At 45.9% G+C, this 26,369-nt stretch overlaps 1 protein-coding gene across 2 annotated transcripts in view; it reads right to left on the minus strand.

Annotated features, from left to right (window-relative positions):
- Positions 1-8,302: 8,302 nt before the first annotated feature.
- NFX1 (nuclear transcription factor, X-box binding 1) overlaps positions 8,303-26,369 on the minus strand; it is a gene marked incomplete at its 5' end in the record, with an annotated part of 79,248 nt that continues 61,181 nt past the window's right edge. For both annotated transcript variants that reach the window (XM_079707118.1, XM_079707117.1), the window contains 10 exons: positions 8,303-8,449; positions 9,695-9,799; positions 10,477-10,622; positions 11,724-11,790; positions 12,373-12,471; positions 19,495-19,536; positions 20,102-20,203; positions 20,992-21,065; positions 21,960-22,190; positions 25,621-25,700. In XM_079707118.1, coding sequence (XP_079563244.1) covers positions 8,377-8,449; positions 9,695-9,799; positions 10,477-10,622; positions 11,724-11,790; positions 12,373-12,471; positions 19,495-19,536; positions 20,102-20,203; positions 20,992-21,065; positions 21,960-22,190; positions 25,621-25,700 — 1,019 coding nt within the window. In that variant the 3' untranslated portion in view covers positions 8,303-8,376. The remainder of the gene's footprint in view (positions 8,450-9,694; positions 9,800-10,476; positions 10,623-11,723; positions 11,791-12,372; positions 12,472-19,494; positions 19,537-20,101; positions 20,204-20,991; positions 21,066-21,959; positions 22,191-25,620; positions 25,701-26,369) is intronic.

Genomic DNA, 26,369 nt, shown 5'->3' on the forward strand with positions numbered 1-26,369 from the left:
GGTCAGAGGAGTGGTGGGGGTAGGGTGAACCCAGCCCAAGCCTGTGGAGAGGTGAGGCCAAGGCTTGGGGCAGAGGTGAGGGAGGTATCTGGAGGAGAGAGGGAGGTGCCACTGCAGGAGGGAAGGAAGAAGGGAGGGAGGGAGGGAGGGAGGGAAGGAGGGAAGGAGGAGAGGGAGGGAGGGAGGGAGGGAGGGAGGAGGTGGGGCAGGTGTCCTGGCGACTTACGGGTCCCTGATCTGAGTTCTGCTCACACACACAGTCCCTCCTGTAACCACTCCCTGGCTGGACTCAGGAGGGACATTTGTGCAGCTCAGGGGGCCAGGCTGAGATGTGAGCTATAGGAGCTCTGGCTCCTCTCCCACTCTCCTAGTCCCAGACCAGCATGGACTGGCTGTGTGACCCAGACAGGACCCTTCCCTTCTCTGGGCCTCAGTTTCCCTGTCTGTACAATGAGGCTTGGATCTGTTGGTGTCTGGGGAGCCTCCCAGCTCTGACTTCTTCCAGCATTTCGAAGCCTCATGTCATGACCCCATTACTGTCCCCTGCCCCTATGCCAGCTGAGGCTGTGTTTGAGATGGGGACAGGGATGGGACAAGAATGACCCCCCCAGGCCCAGGCCAAGCCCCTCCAGGGCTTTGCCGATGAAGGTTGGGTCCTCAGCTCGGTGGTCCTGGCCTTGGGAAGAGCCCCTAACTCCCTGTGCAGCCTGCTGCTCTCCCACTCAGGGCCTCCGAGGGACAGACACACATAGGCAGCACCTCGGTCTGGCTGGTCTCATTGTCCCTCCCTCAGATGAGGTCTCGCAGCCCCGGAAGAGGTGGGAGAAGCCATCTCGGGCTGGACCTTGGTGTTGGCACCCTCAGAGGGAGAAGGCTGTGGCCACTCAGAGCCACGCAGCCTGAGCTCGGCTCTGCACGCACCCCCGTGCTTAACCCAGAGTGGGAATAGGTGTGACCCCACCCTCCCATGTGCTGCAGGGCTCATAACCATGGCACCTAAGAGCACAGACAATGAGGCCAGCCGGCCCGGATCCAAATATCCGCTCTACCCAACTCACTAGCTGTATGACCTTAGGCAGGACAGGAGAATAATAGCTCACAACCCCCAGGGCTGCTGGGATGGTGAAATGAGTTATGCCTGGCACATGGGGAGGGTGTGTGCTGTTATCACTCTACACCGTCTTGTGGTCCTCATGTCACCACACCCACCTGACACCCAAGGAATCTGGGAGCTGGGGAGGCTGGCTCAGTAAGGGGTACAGAGTAGGGCGTCCAGTCCTTTGTTGATATGATCTCTGCCGAGTTTTGTTTGGTCTTTAAATTGTGAAATATATTCTGTAAACGTATGTATAAAACATACAGGTACAGTTAAAATAACAGTAAAACATTAAAAAACAAAACCAAAATCTCTAAATAAACAAAAAAGCCCAAACACTCAAGTGCCCCCTACCGAGCTCTGGCAGGTTATTGAATCTCTCTGGGCCTCAGTTTCCTCATCTGCAAAATGGGGATCATGTGGACCAGAGGAATGAGGTGCTTCAGGTTTCAGTTTTGCCATCAGCATTCCACTATGATGGAACAAGTTTACCAGAGTTCACGGTCTCCCCTTGGGTCTGTGTTCAGGAGCCAAGGTAGTGGGGGGAGGTGCTGGAGGGTGTGTGCAGGGGATGCTCTGGGCTCAGTTGGGGGCCTGAGTGAGTGATGGAGCTCAGAGGCTGAAAGATGAGACACACGGTTCAGAGCCAGGTACGCCCAGGCACAGAGATGAGGTTATAAATCTAGGGCTGAGACTTTTGAGTCCTCCAAGGACCCAACAAAACCCTTGTTGGCTGATAAAGAGGATTCCTCAGATGAGGGTTCCAACAGGCCCCTAGAACAGCCCTGCCAGAGCCAGCAAGAATGTGTTCCTGCCCTCACTGCCCCACCACATCCCTCCACCTCTGTCCTGGCCTCTGGCCCCAGGTCAGGGGACATTAGACCGAAGATAAATTCCTAACGGAGGCCCAGTGCCAGGGCAGGGGAGACTGGATGGCGGAGACTGGTTGGAGACACAGGAGACAGTCTAGAGGTTGGATGTGCTGAATTAGAGGGACTTGTGGGACATCATGGGAAAGGCACGGGCCTGAGCTAGAGAAAGAGCTTTGAAGCCCAGGGTGGTAGCTGAAGGCTTGCAGTTGGATGGGGTGCCCAGGGAGAAACGATGGAGCCCTGGGGAGCGCCCATGTTTTAGAGATGGCTAAAGAGGAGGAAGCAGCCAAGGCCCATGATCTCCCCAGGCTCCGGGAGCCCGAACATTCAGGGGCCTTAACTGACCTGTGCCTTGGGGCTGGTTCCTTCCCTCAGATGGTTCAGACGGTCAGGGCAAGTGAGGGAAGCTCATGCCCTCCTGGGCAACGTGGAAAAAAGTCCTAGAGACCCTCACTCCACAGCACTTCCCCGTATCACTGAGTCTTGCAGCTTCAGGCCCCAGCTCTGGCTCTGGCAATTTCTGATTCCTGCCCTGTCCTCAGCTCCCTGCCCTCTGGATGACAGAGTGCCCAGGGCAAAATCCTTGGACCTCTTCTCTTTCACCCTCCCTCCCAAAATGATTTCACCAGCCTTTAAATACCACTATATGCCAACAGCTCCCCAAATGAGATTTCCAGCTCAATCCTGTCACCAGGCTTCAGACTCCCACAGACAACCGCCTACTGGACAGATTCTCATCCTGCAAGCCTGCTCCTCCCATACTCTCTCCTATCTCAGTAAATGGCAAATTCAATCTTCCCATTGCTCAGGCCCAAAACTTTGCAGTCATTTCTGCTCCTCTCACACTCCACATCCCAGCTGCCAGCAAATCCTATAGGTGTTATCTGCAAATTGTATCTAGAATCCAACCACCTCTCAGCATTACAGCAGTGGTCTTCTGACTGCTCTCCCAGCCTCTCCGCTTGCTCTGACTCAGCCCTACAGTCTAGTCTCAATACAGCAGCTGGGATGATCCTTTCCAAAAATGAGCCAGATCTTATCATTCACTCCTCTACCCGAAGCCTTCCAATGACCTCAAGGCCCCTGCTCCTCTCTCCTTTATTCACCCCCTTTTGGCCTGGTGGCTTTGCTGTTCCTTGAAGGTGCATGGCATGTTTCTACCACTGAGCCTTCGCCATGGCTGCTCCCTCTGCCTGGGATGTTTTTCCTCCTGTGCCTATACTGTATCTATCAATAAGCAGAGAAAAAACAGTATGAAAAAAAGAGATGAAAAGGTGATAAACTTAAAAGATATTGGTTATAAACTCATCTAAAAAGTTTTAAAGAGTGTTTCCCTGAGGCAAAGTGTAAGTACTTCCCTCGCCCCATTCCCAGGCTCCTGGTTTGGGGATACACACTGCCCCCTCGTGGCCACCGTAGGAAAAGTTCTCATCTTCTGGTGGTATTCTCTACACTGGGACATGGTACAGGCTTCCGGACCTCCACGTGTCCTGACCTGCTGGCCCACGCAGTCTTAGGGACTCCAGGATGAGCTCTGTGAGCTGCCACTTGCTCTGCCCGTGGAGTGGGGAGGACACAGGTTTTGGGGTCAGACCTGGTAGGAATTTCAGATCCCCAATTCACTGAGTGGTCTTGGGCAAGTGATCTAACTTCTCCAACCTTCAGCTTCCTCATCGGGAAAATAAGGATACATACTTTATGGGGCTTTGAGGAGTAAAAGAGATGAGCACAGTGCTTGGTGTATCAAAAGTGCTCAAAAGCTATTAGAAGCTATTCTTCTATTAGAAATTCTTGGGAAAGTGTGGGTAGGTGAAGACCCCTGACTCCCTCACCCATGTGGCAGGCTTGGGGTAGGCGGGGGCAGGCAGGGGGTAAGGGGGGAGGTGACTGAACGCCCCAGCCCTTGCCAGAGCAGCTTCACGACTGTTCTGTTCCTTCCCTCCCTACACCCTGAGAGACAAGTTCTGGGACAGGCTCCAGAGGCTTGACCATGCTGAGATGCCACATGACACTGGGAGACCCTCCCTACCCACTACCCTCCCAAAGGCTCAGGGCAGGAGGCAGAAACTATCACCAAGCTGACAGGTGGGAAAATCAATGCCTGGACACTGGAAGCAAACTGCTCAGGCACAGAGCAAGCTGAGGCAGCCAATCGGGGGTCCTGGCAGTTCAGCCGGGTTCTCTGCAGCAGGGTCTCCCAAGAGGCTGTGTGCATGAAACCTGGGGCTGAGGGCAGCCTAATCCACTGGGAAGGACTCCAAGGGAACTGTGTGGGGAAGACAGCTCCCCCTTTCCTGAGGACGCAGCCCCTCCTGGCCTAGGTTGGGAAACCCAAGGCGTGGATTCCAGTTCCGGCCTGACACACAGCCCTTAGAGCCCTGTCCCTTCTGGCTGGGCCTTTCTAGTCTGGGGTTGGTCTGGCTTAGAGAATGCCCTGGGGATCTGTGAGCTCTCAAAGGCCATGGGAGACGGTATGGGACACCTGTGCTGAGGCCACATGGGGAGTTCGGGAGGTAGAACTTTCCCAATGGCTGTGGCAGGTGTGTGAGTGAGGGGACTGATGAAGAAGGCAGGTCTGTGAAGGGGAAGGAGCTCTGGCCTGGCTTGGCCATCTCTCCCCAGTTCTGGAAGAGGAGGCACACTGGTAGGTTTTCCTTAGAGAACAAGATCTCCAGGCTCTCAGGCATGAAGCAAGGCCGGCACCACATGGGAAGGACTCCCCCAGACCTAAACCTCAGGACCCACTGTTTGAGACTCTGCACCTCCCCCACAAGACTGACATTCCTTCTTCCCCTCCCCTGGCCTCTTCCCCCACCTGGCCAGGCCCTGTCCAGGACAGGATCCAGAGCGGCTTCACACAGACCCTGCAATTAGGAGGGCTGCTTTCATCTCCTTCCTGCACACAACCTTCCACCACACGCCAGACTGTACCACTGTTGAGAGGAGCCAGCCCTGCTAGACAAGCCAAAGGGAATGCCAGAGTTAAGAACTTGGCCTCTGGAAAGCTCTGGCCCCACGAAGAAACTCCTGGTGGAGGAGACTGTGGGGCTGGAGGGGTAGGAAGATACCACCAGATTCTTAGGGAGCAAAAGTAGGGTCCTGATGCCCGCTGGCTCCCTCCATGTAAGGGGTGGAGGTGTCTCTCCCTTTAGGCCACACTAAATGTAATTTACTTTGACGGGTAAAATTTTGTCTAAGGCCGCTGCTTAGTGAAGAATCCACCAAACACATGAGAAACAGCTTCCCCTTGCTGAGGGGTCTGAGGTCCCTTTGGTGATCCAAGGGGGGCTAGCTCCCTGCTGAACACGGCAGCCTAGCCTACCCCCTGGATCTCCTGAACCTCTTCCCTCTTTGCAGCACCAACTCCCACCACCCTCTTCCTCTCGCTTGGATCACTCTGGCAGCTCTTGGCTGGGTCTCTTGCCTCAAAGTTAGCCCTCCAATCCCTTTTACACACTCTGCCTGAGTGACAGCTCTAGGAACAGGGTGGGCAAACTAAGGTCATGGCCAAATCTAGCCTGTTTTTGAACAACCCACAAGCTAAGAATGTTTTGGTTTTTTTTTTAATTTCTAAAAGGTTGGAAAAAAATAAAATTATTATTTTGGGACATGTAAAAATTCTATGAAATTCTGATTTGGTGTCTATAAAGTGTTATTACAACAGAGTCATGCTCATTCCCTCATGTACTGTCTGGGGCTGTGTTCACACGACAGTGGCAGAGTTGGGTAGCCACAAGAGAAAGTCTAAAGTATCTGGCCCTTTACAGAAAACCTTTGCCGACTCCTGTCCTAGGGCATCAATCCAGCCATGCTGCTCTCTGCTTAGGATCCTTCAGTGGCTCCCTGTGGCTCTCTACAAACTGACCCCTGTCTACCTCTCCAGCTTAACAACTGTCTCTCTAGTTGTCTGCCCACTCTGGACAACTAATCCTTCCTCAAACCTCCCACAAACCACAGCCCTGGGCGTGTCTCATGCCTTTTACCTTTACTCAGCATGCCTCTCTCCTCCAAATGGCAGTCTACCATCTCAAGACTCAGCTCAAATGCTTCCTTCTGTTTTTGTTCCCCATCCAGGGGTCCTTCCCCTAAGCGTGAGGGCTAATCCGTTCGTGGCATGCCACAAAAAACTCCTGGTACAGCCCTTCAGCTTTTTTTTTTTTTTTTTGCGGTACGCGGGCCTCTCACTGTTGTGGCCCCTCCCGTTGCGGAGCACAGGCTCCGGACGCGCAGGCCCAGCGGCCACGGCCCACGGGCCCAGCCGCTCCGCGGCATGCGGGATCCTCCCAGACCGGGGCATGAACCCGTGTCCCCTGCATCGGCAGGCGGACTCCCAACCACTGCACCACCAGGGAAGCCCCCTTCAGCTTTTTTTTTTTTTTTTTTTTTTTTTTTTGCGGTAGGCGGGCCTCTCACTGTTGTGGCCTCTCCCCTTGCGGAGCACAGGCTCCGGAGCACAGGCTCAGTGGCCATGGCTCACGGGCCCAGCCGCTCCGCGGCATGTGGGATCTTCCCAGACCGGGGCACGAACCCGTGTCCCCTGCATCGGCAGGCGGACTCTCAACCACTGCGCCACCAGGGAAGCCCCCCCTTCAGCTTTTAATAAACGACTAATGACCTATTTGTGCCAGTCCAAACAATTTCATTTTATTTGTTCAGGTATGTGTCCCCCACTGGATTACTAACTGTAAAAGAACAGGCCATGTCTGTTTCCCACAGCCCTAGCACATGCTGGCATGGGTAGGGACGCAAGCATTCACCAGAAGTGGCCTGCTTAGCATTCTGATTTTTCACTTGGCTGGTATTATGGAGAAAGAAGATGCCTATATATTTTCTAGCTACTATAAACTTTCAGCACCTGTAACAGACCAGGCACCTCCATGTACATTATCTCATTTAATCCTCACAACCCTGGTGAGTTAGGTGATATCTCCACTCCACCAAGCAGCAGCAAGCTGTTACGTGGCAGAGCTGGAATCTGAGATCAGGTCTCCTGCTTCCTGCTGATTTTGAGATGCTCTCAATGTACAGTTCACCCACTGAACTCACTGCTTGAAAGAAGTAACAGATGCTCATGAGCTTCCTGTTGGGTGTGGTGCCACTGACCCTCTGCTAAATGGGCTCAGATAGAGGTGGTGTGTAGCTCTCCGTCTCCTCCCTCCAGTCACCTGTTCCCATTGCTGTACATCATGTCCTTCAAGGCATATCATCTGGGTCAGGACCAAAGGGCAGCCCTGCTCTTCCTAGTAAAATTAAGTGCCAGGTTTGTGATGTCACTTCTCAATTCTCCTTCTGTTGCTCTGGGGCTTGTGGCTTGTTCTGGAGCAGAAGGAAGTTGTTGGAAGTCTGGCCTCCATGCTGGAGAAGTGCCAATGCAGAGAGCCAAACTAACGTAACTATGGATGTACCTGCCTTAAAAGGAGCCTGAAGAATGCTTCCAGTGGGCTGCTGGCATAAGCCCTGGACTGTCCACATAGTTTTTTGAATATTCAAACAGAGGTCCAGAGCTCAGAGACAGGGAAAGCCAATACGGCTGCTGCAGGCCTGGGAAAAAGCAACAGAGGAAAGGTAAGTGTCCCAGAGACTCTTTCTCAACCAGAGAGGAGTTAGGGCTGCACTGGTCAGTACACAGAGGCTGCAGTGTGAACCTGGTAGAAGGAGGAGCTTGCTCTATGTCCTCCACCACCACAATGGATAGGCTAACCTGTCTGTCACCACACAGGCTCAGCGATGTGCTATGAGAGGCCCTCCCCCGGACTCCAGAAGGTGGAGTTCTGTAAAGTCACCCGACCCCTCTCCTAGGTCTGGAACTGATGGTATTGAGGACCACTAAAATAAATTCAGCTAGGTAGACCTACGAGAATTTTTGACAAAAGACTCAGCTAAGACAGCTGGGTTTAACCACATGTGTGATTCCAGCTGTGGTGTACCAATTCAGTGTTTGGTATTTTGGATTGAGAAGTTAGCCTATGTCTTTCCAAAGATGGTGATCACTTCGGATTAAAAAAACGAGGTGCACCTGATGCTGCAGGCATTTTTAGGAGAGGATGGATAACTGGGACAACTGAGACCATGACTAAGTGACATTTTCAGGCTAAAATTCTGGTTTGACTAAATCAAGCCCCATGTTCCCCCAACCATCAGAGCGATCACGGTGGTGGTGTGAGGAGCCTCTGCAAATACGACTGAATCACTAGTGACCGTCCAGTCAGAGACACACTGAAACACTTTAGACAGACAGAAGAGAAGACAAGGGGATTTCTGACACACTCATGCTTTGGATGTATCAGTTCAAGACAGTATGTGAGCTCTGAGTCCACCAGGCAGTTGGGAACAAGCATGATTTATCTGCTGGCAAACGAGTCTCCACCCCACCTAATCATTCTTTTTTCTAAGTGCATCTTGATCACCTCAGTCCTGGACATCAAAGTAGTCAATTACTGGCTCCTTGGCTATTTTCTGTAAATTACTGCTCCCAGGATTCCTGAAAAGCAAACACAGAATGATCAATCTTTTCTTGCTTGGGGGAAACAGACTCAGGTCTTGGAAAGTTCAGGATCAGCTGATTTACCATGTGTGAAGCTTTGATAAGACAGTGGGGTCCACATGAGCTGGTAACTGTTGCAATTTGGTGATGGGCACACAGGGGTTTATATTAATATATTATATTAATACCATTCTCTCTACTCTAAACATTTTCCACAATTAAGTCTTACCAAAAAAAAAAATACAGCAAGCAAATGAAAAAAACAGATAGCATGTCATAAACTGGCCAGTAACTTTACGTCCCCCAGGTGGTACTGGACACAGCTGTGGAGTAACATGAGGAAACGCAGCTTGTGCTGCTGGGAGTCCAGGCCGCCTGATTCCAGGGCGCCTGATTCCAGGGCTAGAGCAGGGCTGGTGCTGGGGAGCTACACGGCCCCAGGTGCTCCTGGCTGAGGCTGTGCCCAATGGGCAACACCTAGTTGTCCCGTCCCGTTCCAGGGGAACACAGATGGCTAGGACGCTCATGGTGACCTTGCAAACTTCCCTACCCAGAGGTTCTGTGTAGGAGGTACTGCTAGGCTTCTGTGTGGAAGGCCAGAACAGGAGGAGGGACCCCACTGTGTTTCCCAGCAACTTCCAGCAGTGTGGCCGTGTCACAGCAGGGCAGCTGGCCCCCTCCTGGGAAGGGAGAGGAAAGGAAGGAGGGATGAAGACCCCTCTCTGCTCCTGTCTGAGAAAACACTTGCCAGATTTGCTGCTTGCCAATGTGGTTTTCTTTTCTCCTTAAATCACGAACATATGCTTTTGTTGTAAAAATGCTTCAAACCATATATAAGCAGACAGAGCAAAACATGAAAGTTCCCCCTCCTTCACTGTCAACTCCCCCCTAGAATCCCACTTCCATCTCCAGAGTAACTGTTGTGGACCACATGATGTTCCTAAATCATCTGGTGTGACAGACTGAATCCATTTCCCAGTGTCACCACCTACACTGTGGAAATTATGGCCAGTGACTGTACTCCCTGGAGGGGAAGTGGGCATTATAAACATCAAACTTGGGACCTCTCTGGAATGAGCATATGTGTCTAATATCTCAGTCAAACCTTATGTATCTGAACACAGCACCCCAAAGCCAGGCCCAAGGAGGCCACCAATGGCTGGTGCAGCCCAGGGCAGTTCAGCCCCTGCTGGCTTCTCTGAACAGACAGGGCTCTTTGGAAAGCAGCTGAAGAGTCCTTACTTGTCTGTCTGATGTCTATGATGAGGAATCGGTGGTGGAGGCCGTGACTGTGTCTCCTTTTCAACTACACCTGTCAGCGTGGTAGGAGGACAAATAGACTTCCCTCTGATAAAAGTAAGAACACAAAGTATTGAAAAGTTAGAACTGTCTGTGGAGAGAGGCAGACAGCTGGAAATCCAGTCTGAGACTTTCACTGTGACGCTGTGGAGCACTCTCTGGTATGACCCGTCTCCTCTCAGGCATGGTCAACTTTGTTTAACCCTTGTCCATTTCACCCACCTCTGCTGGGCCTGCTACCTGCTTCCTCTCATCTCACACTTGAGTTTTCTTTGTTGGGAGGTTCTTCCGACTCCCCCTGGTTCTGACAGTGATCTTAGGTCCTACTGTCCCCTCCTGGCCCACACGACCGCCTTGGTTTCCTCTAATGGCAAACACTGTTTACAGAAGATGCCTTGAGTCACAGGTCAGCATTCTTTCTGTTTCCATCATGCCAGGAGGACACAAGGGAAAAAGGGACAGATGTGATGGGCAGGTACCCACTCCAGGCCCTCAGGGTCTGATGTGGATTGTATCCTTTAGGTGTGTCTGGCCTGAGGACTGAGGCATGGGCTTTACTTTCTGGTTTGGACCTTTAGATCAGTCATAATGGCTGGCCCAGAGGCAGACTTTTCACCTCATCTTCCAAGGAAGGAAGTAAGGAAAGCAAATATTGACTAGCCCCGTTTCCCAGGTCCAGCTTGCTCCACTGAGCAGTTCCTTCTGTAATGGCAAGATTCACCCACCTGACCGCAGTGACCACGACGTTGCGCTTTGGTTCACTGTCATAGCTCATGCTCTCCAGGCCGTACACTTGGGCCAGGTCGTGGATGATCCGGCGGTGGTCTCTGTTCATGGGAGGGAAGCAGTGGCTCTTCTTACTATTCTTTCCCTGTATTGAGGGAAAAGATGACTGATTGATAAAAATCATCTTGAAAACATGATATGTCCACAGAAGTCCTTCCCACCATCCCAGAACAGCCTGGGTCAATAAAGAGACAGTTGAGTTTTGGAGGCCCACAGCACACAGCATTTCACTGACTGTTAAGCAAGCGAGGCTGTGGGAGGATGAGGGCTGATGCACTTCCTTCATCTCCTCTGTGAGCCACATGGTAGCAGTTGGCCGGGGTTAGAGGAACAGAGGGCAAGTAAACTGAGACTTACACGGACAGTGCAATGGTTCCTCCTGTGGGGCCCGTAACTGGGGAGTGAGTGATGTTCCCAAGAAATGACTAAATAAATTGAAGACTTATAAACAAGAAAATCTCACTTCCTATAAAAAGTACATTCTACGCTAAAAATCATGAGTGTACAGATACAGACATGCAAGCACAGAAATACATTTGCTCAGGCTTCCTAGTTAGGAGGGGAACAATGGTCCCATTTTCTCCTCTGTGTTAGTATCTTGCTGGGAAGTGGGAATAGAAGGGAAGGGGATGAAGGGATGGCGGGAAGGAAACCCATCTTACAAGATGTGGAGCTAAAGTAGCCACCTTGCCCTCACCCACAGGCCCCTGAATGAAGAGGGAGCCACCGAGGGGTTGGCTGCCTCCAGGACAGCTTCACTCTCTTGAAGGAGTCTGTGCCGCTACCCATTCAACTTTTCATCCTCACCCAACCGTTTCTCTCCTGCCTTTGGGGCACTAAGAACCAGTGTGTCCCATTATACAACAGCCCTTCAGAGATCTGAGGACAGAGCATGTCTTCCTAAGTATCCCTACTGAATCTCCTTTGTCCAGAGTTTCTTCACCCATTCTTAGGCACGGAGCTAGGATTTTTATTTACATTTAATATTATTGCAGGTATCTTTTCTGAACCAGGACAGGGTTTCCATGGATGTTATAAATGGATGGGCTTTTGGGAAAGATAAGGATCCTCAAGGCAGCTGTGACTTTTTCCTATAACTACTTTATACCGACAGTGTTTCTGGGACTTGACATTTTTATCAAGCTGGCCTTAAGAGACATGTACAGCTGGATGTTTTGACTTCAACCTTATTCACGGCCTCCACAAGGGCTTCCATTTCCTTCTCAATGTCACTGACAAACTTTAAGTCTTTCCTGTAATGAGAAATAACCACAGTTAATTTCATTTGTTTCTGATCTTCTGAGAATCCCTTCTACCCACCCTCTGCCTATAAAGTGCAGGCAGTGGACAATGTGGGCAGAAAACCTGCAGAGGTCAGGAACTGTCAGATAACAGAAGGTTGAATGTGATGGAACAAAGGAAGAGAAAGTAAGAAAACAAATATGAGAAAAGGGAAGATGGAAGGAGAACTAGCCACCAGAGGGCCAGGAGACTGGAGGAAAATAAGACTTTTTACCACCCAAGTGAGGACCACCCATGTGATTAAGACCTGGGCAGACAGAGGTGGAATGTAACCAGAGATCCTTCAATTCAGGCTAGTCCAGCCCTTGGGGGGCCCTAATTCCTACTACAGGGCCTGCGCGCGCACACACACACACACACACACTCTTTCTCCCAGTTTTGAGAGACCAAGAGAGGGATTTTTATTAAACATCATATAATCCCTTACAGATATATAAACTGGCTCAGTCACAGAGGACTGCATATTAGTTACTACATCTTAAAAGATCACTCTGGTAAGCCACAATTAAGAAAGTAGGTAACAACTTACATACCTAGCATCTTCTTTCAAACTGTCACTGAATTTTGACCCTGAAGAACGTACGTTGAAAGGATCAGAATCATCACTGATATGAAATGCCTCTGCTAACCGCCTGAAAGTGAGGGAGAAGTAAGTAAATGAAAGGAAAGGAGGGGGAAGAAAACTATCTCATAGCAACAGAGTGCCCCCCAGGTCCTAAGTTCTTTATACGTTAATGATCTCATTTCAATAAACCTAATTATTAAGGAGAATAAGAACAACTTGGGACAAGATATTGAATTGTCTTCAAAGAACAAAACAAATAAGACAGATCTAGATGGTTCTGAGCAAGCTGTAGGCTGACACTGGGGACTTAGATCGTAAGGTGAAGAGAAGGCTGAGGGAGGGAAAGCACTGGGGATGGTCAATGGGGGATGACTTCCTCTGAGGTTTCACCTAAACATCAGATACATAGACAGATAATATTAAAATTAATATCACTTTAGAAAATAAAGAATTGCATTTACAACATAAGCTCTGCATTATTTTTAATGTATTTCCTTTCAGATTTTTCCTCTGTAATTTTAAGTAGTTGCAATCAGTGTATATAAAACTTTGAATCTTTTTTCACCTTATTATTATGTGATTAGCATTTCTCATATTACTATTTGATTTTCACACTCCCTGTATTAATAGCTGCATAATCTTCTAATTATATATATCCCACAATTTACTTAAACAGTCCCCATTTAGGTTTATTTGTTTTTTCTTGTCTTGCTCTTTTTCTTTTTTCATTTTTTTTAAAATTTATTAAAAAAATTTTTTATATCCCGTTTAGGTTTCTTCAACAGTTCTCCAGTTTCTCAATATTATAAGTAACACAATATCTCTGAAGAAAAAGCTTTTGAGATTCTTTTTCTGGAAAATGTTTCCAAGGTGTGGGATAACTGGGTTAAATGGTATGGACATCACACCCTTGATCATCGTGGTCTACACAGTGCTGCTTCTGTTTTGACCAGCAGTATGTGTTTCATGGCACCTCACCAACATCCAGGTATGTATGTCGGTTTTTGTTTGTTTGTTTGTTTTTTTCATGTTTTTCATTTTTATTATTTTTTTTTAATTTATTTTTTATTAGTTTCTGCTTTATAACAAAGTGAATCAGTCATACATACACATCTGTTCCCACATCCCTTCCCTATTGCGTCTCCCTCCCTCCCACCCTCCCTATCCCACCCCTCCAGGTGGTCACAAAGCACCGAGCTGATCTCCCTGTGCTCTGTGGCTGCTTCCCACTATCTATCTACCTTACGTTTGGTAGTGTATATATGTCCATGCCTCTCTTTCGCTTTGTCACAGCTTACCCTTCCCCCTCCCCATATCCTCAAGTCCGTTCTCAAGTAGGTCTGTGTCTTTATTCCCGTTTTACCCCTAGGTTCTTCATGACATTTTTTTTTTTTAAATTCCATATATATGTGTTAGCATACGGTATTTGTCTTTCTCTTTCTGACTTACTTCACTCTGTATGACAGACTCTAGGTCTATCCACCTCATTACAAATAGCTCAGTTTCGTTCCTTTTTATGGCTGAGTAATATTCCATTGTATATATGTGCCACATCTTCTTTATCCATTCATCTGATGATGGACACTTAGGTTGTTTCCAGCTCCGGGCTATTGTGAATAGAGCTGCAATGAACATTTTGGTACATGCCTCTTTTTGAATTATGGTTTTCCCAGGGTATATGCCTAGTAGTGGTATTGCTGGGTCATATGGTAGTTCTATTTTTAGTTTTTTAAGGAACCTCCATACCGTTCTCCATAGTGGCTGTACCAATTCACATTCCCACCAGCAGTGCAAGAGTGTTCCCTTTTCTCCACACCCTCTCCAGCATTTATTGTTTCTAGATTTCTTGATGATGGCCATTCTGACTGGTGTGAGATGATATCTCATTGTAGTTTTGATTTGCATTTCTCTAATGATTAATGATGTTGAGCATTCTTTCATGTGTTTGTTGGCAGTCTGTATATCTTCTTTGGAGAAATGCCTATTTAAGTCTTCTGCCCATTTTTGGATTGGGTTGTTTGTTTTTTTGCTATTGAGCTGCATGAGCTGTTTATAAATTTTGGAGATTAATCCTTTGTCAGTTGCTTCATTTGCAAATATTTTCTCCCATTCTGAGGGTTGTCTTTTGGTCTTGTTTATGGTTTCCTTTGCTGTGCAAAAGCTTTGAAGTTTCATTAGGTCCCATTTGTTTATCTTTGTTTTTAGTTCCATTTCTCTAGGAGGTGGGTCCAAAAGGATCTTGCTGTGATTTATGTCATAGAGTGTTCTACCTATGTTTTCCTCTAAGAGTTTGATAGTTTCTGGCCTTACATTTAGGTCTTTAATCCATTTTGAGCTTATTTTTGTGTATGGTGTTAGGGAATGATCTAATCTCATACTTTTACATGTCCCTGTCCAGTTTTCCCAGCACCACTTATTGAAGAGGCTGTCCTTTCTCCACTGTACATTCCTGCCTCCTTTATCAAAGATAAGTTGGCCATATGTGCGTGGGTTTATCTCTGGGCTTTCTATCCTGATCCACTGATCTATCTTTCTGTTTTTATGCCAGTACCACACTGTCTTAATTACTGTAGCTTTGTAGTATAGTCTGAAGTCAGGGAGCCTGATTCCTCCAGCTCCGTTTTTCGTTCTCAAGATTGCTTTGGCTATTCGGGGTCTTTTGTTTTTCCAAACAAATTTTGAAATTTTTTGTTCTAGTTCTGTGAAAAATGCCAGTGGTAGTTTGATAGGGATTGCATTGAATCTGTAGATTGCTTTGGGTAGTAGAGTCATTTTCACAATATTGATTCTTCCAATCCAGGAGCATGGTATATCTCTCCATCTATTTTGTTTGTTTGTTTTTAAAGATAGATAAAATTGAGCTCAGCACTTAGTACAATTTTCTTTTACACAGAGATAGGGGTCTCTTATATGCTTCATGCCCATAAGAATTTGGTTTACTGTTGCTAGATTTTCTAATTTTTTAAGAGGTTTAATTTTCAAATTTTTAAGAGAATTGCTAGGGGGGAGATATTTCGATGTTTTGATTAGTTGGCCACTAATTCAAACACAAACACCAATAAAACATGTCTGTGGGATGAATATGGCCAGCCAGTTTTTCATTTTTGCAATGGAGCATATATTTGCAACTTTATTTTTTATTTATCTATTTTTTATTTTGGCTGTGCTGGGCCTTCGTTGCTGGCTTCTCTCTAGTTGCAGTGCACAGGCTCCAGAGCGCGCGGGCTCAGTAGCTGTGGTGCGTGGGCTCCAAAGCACACGGGCTCAGTAGTTGCAGTGCGTGGGCTTCTCTCTAGCTGCGGCATGTGGGTTTAGTTGCCCCACGGCGTGTGGGAATCTTAGTTCCCCAACCAGGGATTGAACCCATGTTCCCTGGACTGGAAGGCGGGTTCTTAACCACAGGACTACCAGGGAGGTCTCTATTTGCAAGTTTAGATGGCATTTTCCTTTTCAATTCACATTTTTTTTTTCCTTAGGTCTGTGAGTATTTAAGAAAGAATCCTTACATAAAGGGTCATTATGTCATCGTTCAAAGATCGAGGAGAAATTCAAAAGGCTTTCAGAAATAGCTAGTTCTAATTAATAACTGACATTTGCCGAGCATCTACTATGGTTTAGGCTTGTGCCAAGAGTTTTATGTATATCTTCCTTAATTTTAATGTATAATCCTCATAACAACTCAGGGAGGTAGGTACTATTATTGTCACCATTTCCCCAAATATTTAAGAAAATTAAGGCTTGGAGAGATAATGTGATTTGCCCATGGTCACATTGCTAATTGATTTGTGAAGCTAGGATTCAAATCTGGGCAATCTAAGCTAGAGCTCTGGCTGGCTCAACTACCATGCAATACTGTCTCAACTACACAAAGGTGCATTTCCATGTTTTTGAGACCTTCTGTGTATTCACCACAGCATTTCTGAATATTCAGGACTCTTAGTTCACATTTTGAAGTGGAGAACAATGTTACAGTCCTTAAGGGACAAGAGTTTTGAATAGCAGTTATTACAAAATTACCATAAGGGTCAAACCAAGGGAATTTGGGCAGTGCTATTAATCATCATATTACCTTCTATATATTTAGCCACCTAAAGAGGTATTGTTAACAACTGTTGAAGGTCAAACTTCTAGGGAAAACAAGACTGCACTTTGTCTGCATTTGTCTGTTTCTGCTTAACTTTTTATCTTGAAAAATTTTCAAAGAAAGGTAAGTTACAAGAATATCACAATGAACTCCTACATACTCTTCAGCTAAATTCTCCAAATGTTAGTATTTTCAGAGATATACTTTTAATCTTTGTTGGAGCCAGAAAATTTGCCAGTCATTGAATAAATGCCCCTTAATCTGATAAGGAGTATACTCAAATAACCTACAGCAAACATCATACATAGTGGTGAAATACTTAAAACTTTCCCTATGAGACTGGAGATAAGTTAGAAATACCTATTATCACCACCCTTCATTCAACACTGTACTGGAGGACAGCCCTGGTGGCACAGTGGTTAAGAATCTGCCTGCCAATGCAGGGAACATAGGTTCGAGCCCTGGTCTGGGAAGATCCCACATGCCACGGAGCAACTAAGCCTGTGTGCCGCAACTACTGAGCCTGCGCTCTAGAGCCCCTGAGCCACAAGTACTGAGCCTGCGTGCCACAAGTACTGAATGAAGCCCACATGCCTAGAGCCCGTGCTCCACAAGAGAAGCCACCACAATGAGAAGCCCGCGCACCGCAACGAAGAGTAGCCCCCGCTCACCGCAACTAGAGAAAGCCTGCGCACAGCAATGAAGACCCAATGCGGCCAAAAAATAAATAAATAAAATTAATTAACAAGCAAACAAACAAAAAACACTGTACTGGAGGCCTAGCCAGTGCAATAAGGCAAGAAAAAGATAAAAGTTAAGAATTAGAAAGAAATTAGAAGAGGACATGATTGTGTACATGCAAAATCTAAAAGAAGCTAAAGATAAACTACTAGAAATAAGTAATTTAGCAAGGTTGTGAATACAGGTCAACAAATATCAACTGTATTCCTATATGCCAGCAACAAGCAATTAGAGAATTAAATTTTAAAAGTGATACAAGAAAAAATACCAGTTATAATAGCATCAAAATACATCAAATAGCAAGGAACAAAATCTACTGAAAGATGTACAAAATCTACATAAAGAAAACTATAAAATATCATTGAGAGAAAACATGACTAAATAGAAGGATATACTTTGCTCATGGATTAGAGGCCTCAATATTATAAAGATCTCAAATCTCTCCAAACTGAACTATAAATTAAATACCAGCTCAATCAAAATCCCAGTAGTTTTTTTTTTTTTTGCAAATATTGATAAGCTATTTCTAAAATTTAAATGGACATGCAAATGGCCAAGAACAGCCAAGACAATCTTGGAGAAAGACCATGTTTGAAGAGACATGCTACCAGTTATAAAGGTACAGTAATTAAGATAATGTGATACAAGCGCAATGGAATAGAATGAGCTCAGAAATAACCCATACACAATATGAATACTTGATTTAAGACAAAGGTGGCACTGCAGAGCACTGGGAAAAGGATTTCTTGATAAATGATGTTGGTCAAATGAATATTTGTATGGAAAAAAATGGAATCATGAACGCTCCTTATACCATGTTTAGAAAAAAAAAAAATTGGTCCAGGTCAACTATAGATCTAAACGTGCAAGGTAAAATAAGGCTCCTAGATAATGACACAGAATATCATCACGACCTCAGGATAGGCAAATATTTCTTAAACAAGACATAAAAAGTACTATTCACTAAGGAAAAGACTGATAAACTGGACTACGTTAAAATTAGAAACTTCCGTTTACCAAGACACCAGTTAGAGAGTGAAAAGTAAAGGCACAGAGTGTGAGGAAAACAATATATAAAACAAAGGACTCATATCCAAAATATATACAGAATTCCTAGTAATCAATATGAAAAAGACAGATGATACAATTAAAAAAATAAGCAAAGACCTGAAGAGGTACTTCACAAAAGAGGATATCCAAATGGCCAACAAACATATGAAAAGGTGCTCAACCTCACCAGTCATCAGACAAATATAAATTAGAAGCTCAATGATATCTAGTTATACATCTACAAAAATGGATTAAAATGAAAAAGACGGACAATTCCAAGGGCTGACACAAACAGAGAGCAACGGAAAATATGACCCTACTCGTGGGAGCGTAACTGGTACAACCACTTTGGACACTGTTCGGCAGAATCAATTAAAGCTGAAAATATGCATACCCTATTAATCAGCAATTCTACTCCTGAGTTTATATCCAACAGAGATGAGTACATATATATAGCAAGGCAAGTATAAGGATATTCTTAAAAGAGCATTATTTGTAATAGCCCAACACTGATAACAACACATATATCTATAAACTATAGAAAAGATAAATGATGATAAATTAATACAATAAAATATCATGCCGAAATGAAAATCAACAGAATGTTGCTACAGGTAACAACAGGAATGAACGTCACAAATGTAATGAAAGAAACCAGACAAAAATAATACAAACAATATGATTTCATCATTTACATAAAGTCCAAAAGCAGATAAAAATAACCTAAACTGTTAGAAGTCAGGATAGAGGCTATATCTCAGTGGAGTGTAAGAGTGGGTTCTGGTAGTTTTCTATCTCTTGACCTTGGTGCTGATTATACCACTGTATTCCCTTTGTGATGACTCACTCATCACTATAGTTCTGATCTATATGAAGTATATTATACTTCAACGTAACAGTTCATTAAAAGAATTTTAAGTCTCTTGTCTCCATTGGAATCAGGAAGTCTGCCAGTCTCTGAATTAGTATGCTTTGGAGCATGTGATGTTTATACTTGCCTGAAACCACACAAGCTCATGTTTCAGAAATATGCTGAAATCACCTAACTGGTTTATCCTCAGACACTTCGATTCTTGATGATTGAATTTCTCCTGCTCCCCAACAGCAGCAAAAGACTCAGAGCAGGTGCTGAATGAATGCTTGAAGGGTTGCTCCCTCCCACTAATTTCACAGAGCTCAAGGACAATTAGATAAACAGCAGTTGAAACTACTTACTTTCTCCTTTCCAGGGCTGAACACTCCTCATCACACTCCAGCCTTGAGAAGCAAATGAAAAAAAAATTAAGTCAGGGTACAAGTTTCACAGCTCCTACTCAGCAATAAGTTCTTAGATGGTCAACCTGGAGACAGAACAGACTGGCCAAAACAATGGCTGGATGAGGTCCTTCTCAAGGACAGATGCGCAGGCCTCTGAGTTACGGGAGACTAGGAGTTCTGAGAAGGGCTTCAGAGTGTCCCCTGTCTGCTCAGCCCCCAAAATGTTCCCGGCGCCCCCGCGACAACCCCACCTCCCTCTCTCGACACAGCAAATCACTCTGTTCTCTGTTCTCCTGTGGGTTGGAATAGACACGTCAAGGTCTCTGCTTCCTCTGGCTACTGTCTGCAGTGAGGCCCAGAAAAGCCTCCTCTGGTCTTAGCTGTATCCCGAGTAGGACTCACTGCATTGGAGTGGGTGTGGTCTCTTAATATGAGATGTCTGTTGAACACCTACTGTGTGTGCAAGGCTTTCCTGTTGCAGAATGACACAAATGAATGGTCCCTGCCCTTTGGAAATTAAGTCTAACGGGAGAAAGAAGGCACAGCTACCCATCTAAAAAATTACCTGGCTTGGTGAATTTCCTTCTTAGTAATTAACTTGCTGATTTCCACTGAATCTCCAAGCTGCATGTCTGTTATTTTGGAGGCCATGGAAATAGCAGCTATTCTGAAGTATAAAAAAGAAAGGGAAGAAAGGCATTGCAGTTTCACAAGAACCTCCCCATACCAGGCACACAGAACACTTCTTTCAAGGCAAATCTACCACTCGACAATCTGTGTGGCCTTGGAAGCCCATCTATTATGAACTATCCACAAGTTTATGTGGTATCTCCTTGATTAGATGCTAAGCAGCTCCACAGGAAATGAGGTAATCCATTCCTCAGTACCCCCTTGAGCATCCGGGCCAATGCCAGGCACTCAGTGTGTATTCAAACACAGTCAATCTGATGTCTGCATACTCCTAAAGTCCCATCTCCATGGTGCATCTCTGCATCTATTCGTCCATCCATCCCTAAACACCTCCACTTCTGTACGGTGTGACCACACATGTCCAAAGATTTCAGGAGGCTGCAAAGGCAACTCACAGAACAGTCAGAACCCCCCAGACCACAGCCAGAGCGCAGGACCTGGTCCTGGCTGTGCCCCAAGCGGTGGAACGCTGAAGCAATGCACGCAACTTCAGGACATCTTCCCTTCTGATCTCATGGTGTCATAAGACCAGAAGGGAGAGAGAGAGGAAGGAGGAGGAGAGGAGAGAAACAAAAAGGTTATTTCACAGATTAAAGTTAGGGAAGGTAAGGTACATAAAGCAGTACTTTTTCTTTTAACCAGAAAAACTAGACTCAAGAAAATTTATTTTAAAAACCTTCCTTAAAAGTTGCAAAGGTCCTACAATAGACTCCTGTATACCCTTTATCTAGACCCACCAGTTGTTAACATTTAAGTAGCACTAACCTTTGATAAGTACTGGATGCTTCAGAGCAAATCATGATTTCTTTTCTTCGTCCACATTCACACTGCAGCTCTATCTGAAATAAGATTAACATGTAGCAACTTTCAGCCCACGGTAAATATGTGAATGGGCAGGTTTCACTTTTAAAGCCTCTCTCAAATCAAACCACAGCAAGAGAACAGAGAGACAGTGAGTGGCTACCCTCCAAGATGGAGGAGCTAACCACACATGCAAACTGACAACGTGGTGCTTGACATGCTAGGAGGGAAATGTCCAGTCGACAGCGCCCCTTACTGGGAATGACTTCTGTCCTTAATCCTGCCTGAAGGGGCAGGCCTAGAATGAAGTTTTTACCACTGAACCAGAGGTAGACACTTGACCCAGGACCAGCCAAGGTCTAATCGACTCCACTTCCTCCCTCTGCTTTCACCTCCTCGCGGGGGAGACATTGCTTAATCCCTTAGACCAGGTAAGCCCCTCACTCACATGTTCTTGTGGCAGCCCCTACAAGGGGGTAACTACTCCTTCATGACATTACCACAGTCACAGTTAATTATCTGAGGAATTAATTAGTATCTGTCCCTCTAATTAAAGGAACCACGTGTCCACTGTTCACTGGTGGAGCCCCAGCACCTACCACAGCATTACATCTTACACAAAATAGACACTTATGCATTTGTTGAATAAGTGGAGGGGACAATCAGAGTCTCTCTTGAGAATTTGATCGAAGGGAGACAGAAACTGGTCAGGTGGCAGTGGGTACTTTCTGAATTAAAAGACCATCTCGAGCTTGGCAGATAGAAGTCTGAACAATTTACTCCACCCTTCTCTTGTTAACTTAACTTGCAGTTCCTTGCAACCAAAGACCCCTGGTAAGGATGTGTGCCCAGGTGCCACTGTAGGCAGTTCTGGACTCATCAGCAGCCCCAGAACCATAGTCAGTGCCCCACCAGGAGCCAGGATTACTCACCCTGGCTTTGCAAGCAGTCACAGGGCAGGGTGAGCTGAGGTGGCAAGGTGCCATACATGGGTGGCCACAGTCAGCTCTGGAGATGGTGCAGGGCTGCTTGCAGACCTCATCCACAAGACACTCTCCTTTGTGACAGAGTCTCTGACACCTGTGCATCCCACACGGTAGCGTGGCACCGCAGGGTAATCCGCAAGAGATATCAACCAGGTGACAAGGGATGTTGCTTCGTAACTAGGAGAGACAGAAGTAGCCAGATTCTCATCTCCATGCAGGATTTGGGGTAGATTTTTAACTTCTTAGTTAAACATTTCTGAACTTTCAAAAAGAGCATGTTTTTAAAAAAATTATTTTTATCTGAAACAAAAATCAGGCTGTTTTTCAAAGTCTGAAAGGTTAGTTTGAAAAGAAAACAAACCTGAATCTTATTTAATAATGCTTGTTATGGGACTTCCCTGGTGGCGCAGTGGTTAAGAATCTGCCTGCCAATGCAGGGAATATGGGTTCGATCCCTGGTCCAGGAAGATCCCACATGCCGCGGAGCAACTAAGCCCGTGCGCCACAACTACTGAGCCTGCACTCTAGAGCCCACGTGCCACAACTACTGAAGCCCGCGCGCCTAGAGCCCGTGCTCCGCAATAAGAGAAGCCACCGCAGTGAGAAGCCCGCGTACCACAACGAAGAGTAGCCGCCGCTCGACACAACTAGAGAAAGCCTGCGTGCAGCAACAAAGACCCCATGCAGCCAAAAAAAATGCTTGTTATGATCTAAAAGGATTTGTTTTAGCAGCCGAGTGTGACTTGCAACATAAACTTCCCAAGGCGGGTAACAAGCATGTGAAACCAGATAACTAGGGAGTTTCTGAAAATTTTATGACTCACTGGGAGGATCAGGTGACCTTTTCCCTCTGCAAACAGCTAGGGCACTGAGTTCACAGAAATCCTGGGGGTGGGGGCACCCTTGGCTCATAGTTTCAAGACTGCTTGCAGGGCTGTTTTATGTAATTAATTACTCAACTCTCCTCACATCTCCCAACCCATGATCTCCATAGTTTTAGACAGCTCTGTCATTAAAAAAATTAAGAGGCAACAGGCCGTGGACCAACCAAATCATTTTTTTTTCTTGAGAAATTGCCTTCATTCAGGATTCTTCACTCCACGAAAAAGATGCTGGAATTTTATTCCTGTGGAACCAAAGGTTACTCTTACATATTCACTCAAATTCTTTTAAGAACCCTCAAAATGAGGAATATACTTCGACTCTGGTGACACATAACTTGTACTCTTGAAAAGAGGCCCCCAAAGCCTAGGACGTACATGCTTTGGAATCAGTATTTTGGTAGAATGTAGTTCCCAGTCATTAAACACTCACCTACTTCACCACTGGGATACTTTGTGCACATGCTATGCTCTCTGTTGTCCCCTCCCCACATTACTTGCTTATCTTCTCACTGTCCTTTAGGATGTTACTTATGCTACTTCCTCCAGAAACACCTTTCCTGGGTAAGGGCCCCTTCTATCCCCTTCAGTACTCTGTACTTCCCACACTACTGTACATTTTTTTCCCAGCATTTATTTATTTATTTGGCTGTGCCAGGGCTTAGTCGCGGCATGCAGGATCTTTTAGTTGTGGCATGCATGATCTAGTTCCCCGACCAGGGATTGAACCCGAGCCCCCTGCATTGGTAGCACAGAGTCTTAACCACTGGACCACTAGGGAAGTCCCATACACTACTGTACTTATAATCGACTGTTTACACGTCTGCTTCCCACCTCAGAGTAAAGGCTCCACAAGGGCAGGGGCGGCACCTGTCTTGCTCATTTCTGAATCACCCGAACCTAGCCTGTTACCTAGTACATAGCAGGTACGCAGTAAGTATTTGTTGACTGAAATCCAGCAACACAAAGATGACACATGGACGTCTTAGAATGGTTACTCTCAGAGGAAGTGAGATTTTTAGAGGAAGAATAAATACCAAGGACTATGACTTGAGAACCACTGACAGGAAATAAGTGGAGAAAAATATGTCCATCAAGATAAGAATACCGGGGCTTCCCTGGTGGCGCAGTGGTTGAGAGTCCGCCTGCCGATGCAGGGGACACAGGTTCGTGCCCTGGTCCGGGAGGATCCCACATGCCGCGGAGCGGCTGGGCCCGTGAGCCATGGCCACTGAGCCTGCGTGTCCGGAGCCTGTGCTCCGCAACGGGAGAGGCCACAACAGTGAGAGGCCCGCGTATCGCAAAAAAAAAAAAAAAAAAAAAAAAAGATAAGAATATTGAAAGCATATTGCCAGAGTTGTCAGGAGTTTCAAGAAATGTTGGCCAACATGTTACAAAGTAAAAAAAACAGGTTACAAAACAGTATAATCTTCATAGAGTAGGGGAAAGAGTGTATCACACATGCCTGGAAGTCTATACACCAGGATGTTAAGAGTATTTCTTTCTGCATAGCAAAACTGTATTATCTTAATCGTCTACAATGAATATGCATTTTTAAAATAAATAAATCTTTTTAAAGTGTTTCAAAGTGTCTGTAGTCAGCGGTGCCAAATATAGCTTAGAAACTAAGAATAAGGATGAAAGTCCTTCATGGTAATGGCAGCGATTAGCCTGGAGGAAGGTGTATGGCCGATCAGTCAGGATGGAAAGCTGCTTAGGGAGTAGAGAGAAGGAATGGTGGCAACTGGTGGAGAGCCCACTCTCACTCTTGGGACATTCTCACTGTAACACCTTTCCCCAGACTAGCAACCCCTCCCCATGCTGGCTAACCTAGAAGTTGTCTCTGAACACGGCTCATGCTCTCAAGGCCAACTGGCTGAGTTTCATTTGATTGTAACCAGATTAAAAATGAGAGCAGGGACTTCCCTGGTGGTACAGTGGTTAAGAATCTGCCTGCCAATGCAGGGGACACGGCGGGTTTGAGCCCTGGTCCAGGAAGATCCCACATGCCGCGGGGCAACTAAGCCTGTGTGCCACAACTACTGAGCCTGCACTTTAGAGCCCACGAGCCACGGCCACTGAGCCCGCACGCCACAACTACCGAAGCCCGTGAGCCTAGAGCCCGTGTTCCACAACAAGAGAAGCCACCGCAATGAGAAGCCCGCGCACCGCAACGAAGAGTAGCCCCTACTCTCACCGCAATTAGAGAAAGCCACCGCAACGAGAAGCCCGCGCACAGCAACAAAGCAGCCAAATAAATAAATTTTAATAAATAAATAAATAAAATAAAAATGAGAGCAGAATAGATTCAGAATGCTACCTACTGTATGATTCCATTTATGTGATATTCTGAAAAGGCAAAACTACAGGGGCAGACAACAGATCATTGGTTGCCAGGGCCTGGAGGTAAGGGGAGAGTAACTATGAAGTGGCCCAAAGGAATGTTTGGGGGTGAATGAATGCTCACATCTTGACTGTGGTGGTGGTTACGTGACTATACGAATGCTTTTGTCAAAACTCATATACTTGTACACTAAGAAGGGTACATTTCATTTTATGCAAACTATACCTTAATGAAAAGAAAAAGAAAAGAAAAACAGTGGCAACAGCAAATCTCTGCTTCTTGGAGTATATTTATTTTGAGAAACAATGAGGCTAACACTCTAAACGAAATCCAATCATAAATCTCTGGTTGGAACAATGAACACTTGAGAGAGAAAACTTACCTCATGTTTGCCCATGCACCATTTCTGAGTTAGAAAAGTACAAGGGGGACACTTGTCCTCACTATGACAAGAATGATACACTGTAGAAAGAGAAAGGTAAAATTAGGAGTAATGTTTAAAATTAGGAATAATGTTTAAACATAGACTACTACACATATTATAATGGTATATGACATGGAACTTTTAAATTTCAGAGCTGAGTACTTTTTAAAATGGTCACTGGAAAGTAAAAGTAGTTGGCTTTATATTAAAGTGTTGAAAGATGAACATGAGTGAGAAAAAGAAACCCAACCGAGGGGCGAGAGGCACAGAAGCAGAGTATGAGGCAGTTTTTCTACTCGGTCTCCTGTGGCACTGCCACATGGTCTGTCCACATTACTCAGTCATTCTTTTGGTCCTACCTTACACAGCAACTGCTCCCTTTTGTTCAGACATCTTTGTTATCTCATCTAACATGCTTCCTCTGACTCCTTTCAATTTCCTTACTGCCTGGAAGAGGCAGTTCATTCAAACTCATCTCCTACAACAAAGCCTTCCTTGGCTGACCACACCCTGCCCTGAGCGCTCTTGCTCTCCCTGACGTCTTAGTTCTTACACAGATGGCTTGCTGCCATGCTATCTGGCCCTTCTTCATGTATTGGCTGGTTGTGTCAAATGTTTTCAACTACCATCTTCTTCCTCTCAGAAACAACAGAACAACCTCAAGGTCATGGGCTATTTTTCCTTCCTCTGAACCTCCCTCTATGTCT

The sequence above is a fragment of the Hyperoodon ampullatus genome, assembly GCF_949752795.1.
Source record: "Hyperoodon ampullatus genome assembly, chromosome: 6".
Classification (NCBI taxonomy): domain Eukaryota; kingdom Metazoa; phylum Chordata; class Mammalia; order Artiodactyla; family Ziphiidae; genus Hyperoodon; species Hyperoodon ampullatus.